The sequence below is a fragment of the Trichinella spiralis genome (genome assembly GCF_000181795.1).
Source record: "Trichinella spiralis strain ISS 195 chromosome Unknown Scfld3859, whole genome shotgun sequence".
Classification (NCBI taxonomy): domain Eukaryota; kingdom Metazoa; phylum Nematoda; class Enoplea; order Trichinellida; family Trichinellidae; genus Trichinella; species Trichinella spiralis.
The window spans coordinates 1-574 of NW_003530798.1; the positions used below are offsets into that span (position 1 = coordinate 1).

General features: G+C 47.0%; 2 protein-coding genes across 2 annotated transcripts; both read left to right on the forward strand.

The window, feature by feature from the left end:
- Tsp_16112 (conserved hypothetical protein) lies at positions 1–205 on the forward strand (the record flags this gene model as incomplete). The annotated part of the gene is made up of 1 exon (XM_003367686.1): positions 1–205. A coding segment is annotated over one exon (205 nt), but the record flags the coding sequence as incomplete, so codon positions are not given.
- A 96-nt stretch (positions 206–301) lies between these two features.
- On the forward strand, positions 302–468 carry Tsp_16113 (conserved hypothetical protein; the record flags this gene model as incomplete). The annotated part of the gene is made up of 1 exon (XM_003367687.1): positions 302–468. A coding segment is annotated over exon 1 (146 nt), but the record flags the coding sequence as incomplete, so codon positions are not given.
- Positions 469–574: the final 106 nt, after the last annotated feature.

Below are 574 nucleotides of genomic sequence, written 5' to 3' on the forward strand. Positions count from 1 at the left end.
CCACCGTCCTGCTGTCTATATCGACCAACACCTTTTCTGGTATTTCATGAGCGCCAATGTCTGGCACCTTAACCTGACTTTTGGTTCATTCCACATCGCCAGTTCTGCTTACCAAAATTGGCCCACTAGGCATTTATACATTCTAATTGGGCGATTTCATCGTAAAATCAAAGCAAAACGCCTTGCTTACCCATTCGAAGTTTGAGAATAGGCTGAGAACATTGCGTTCCCAACACCTCTAATCATTCGCTCTACCGGATAAAATTGTTACAAACAAATGCCAGCTATCCTGAGGGAAACTTCGGAAGGAACCAGCAACTAGATGGTTCGATTAGTCTTTCGCCCCTACACTCAAGTCAGACGAGTGATTTGCACGTCAACACCGCTACGAACTTCCACCAGAGTTTCCTCTGGCTTCATTCTGCTCAAGCATAGTTCACCATCTTTCGGGTACCAGTGTGCACGCTCCGAAACCCGACTGATCGACAATTGTTCCTTCCAACCCCCGAAGAGAAAGAGAAGAACAGTGCGACTATTTCCACGGGCACCACACTGCGCGTCCCCATACATCTAT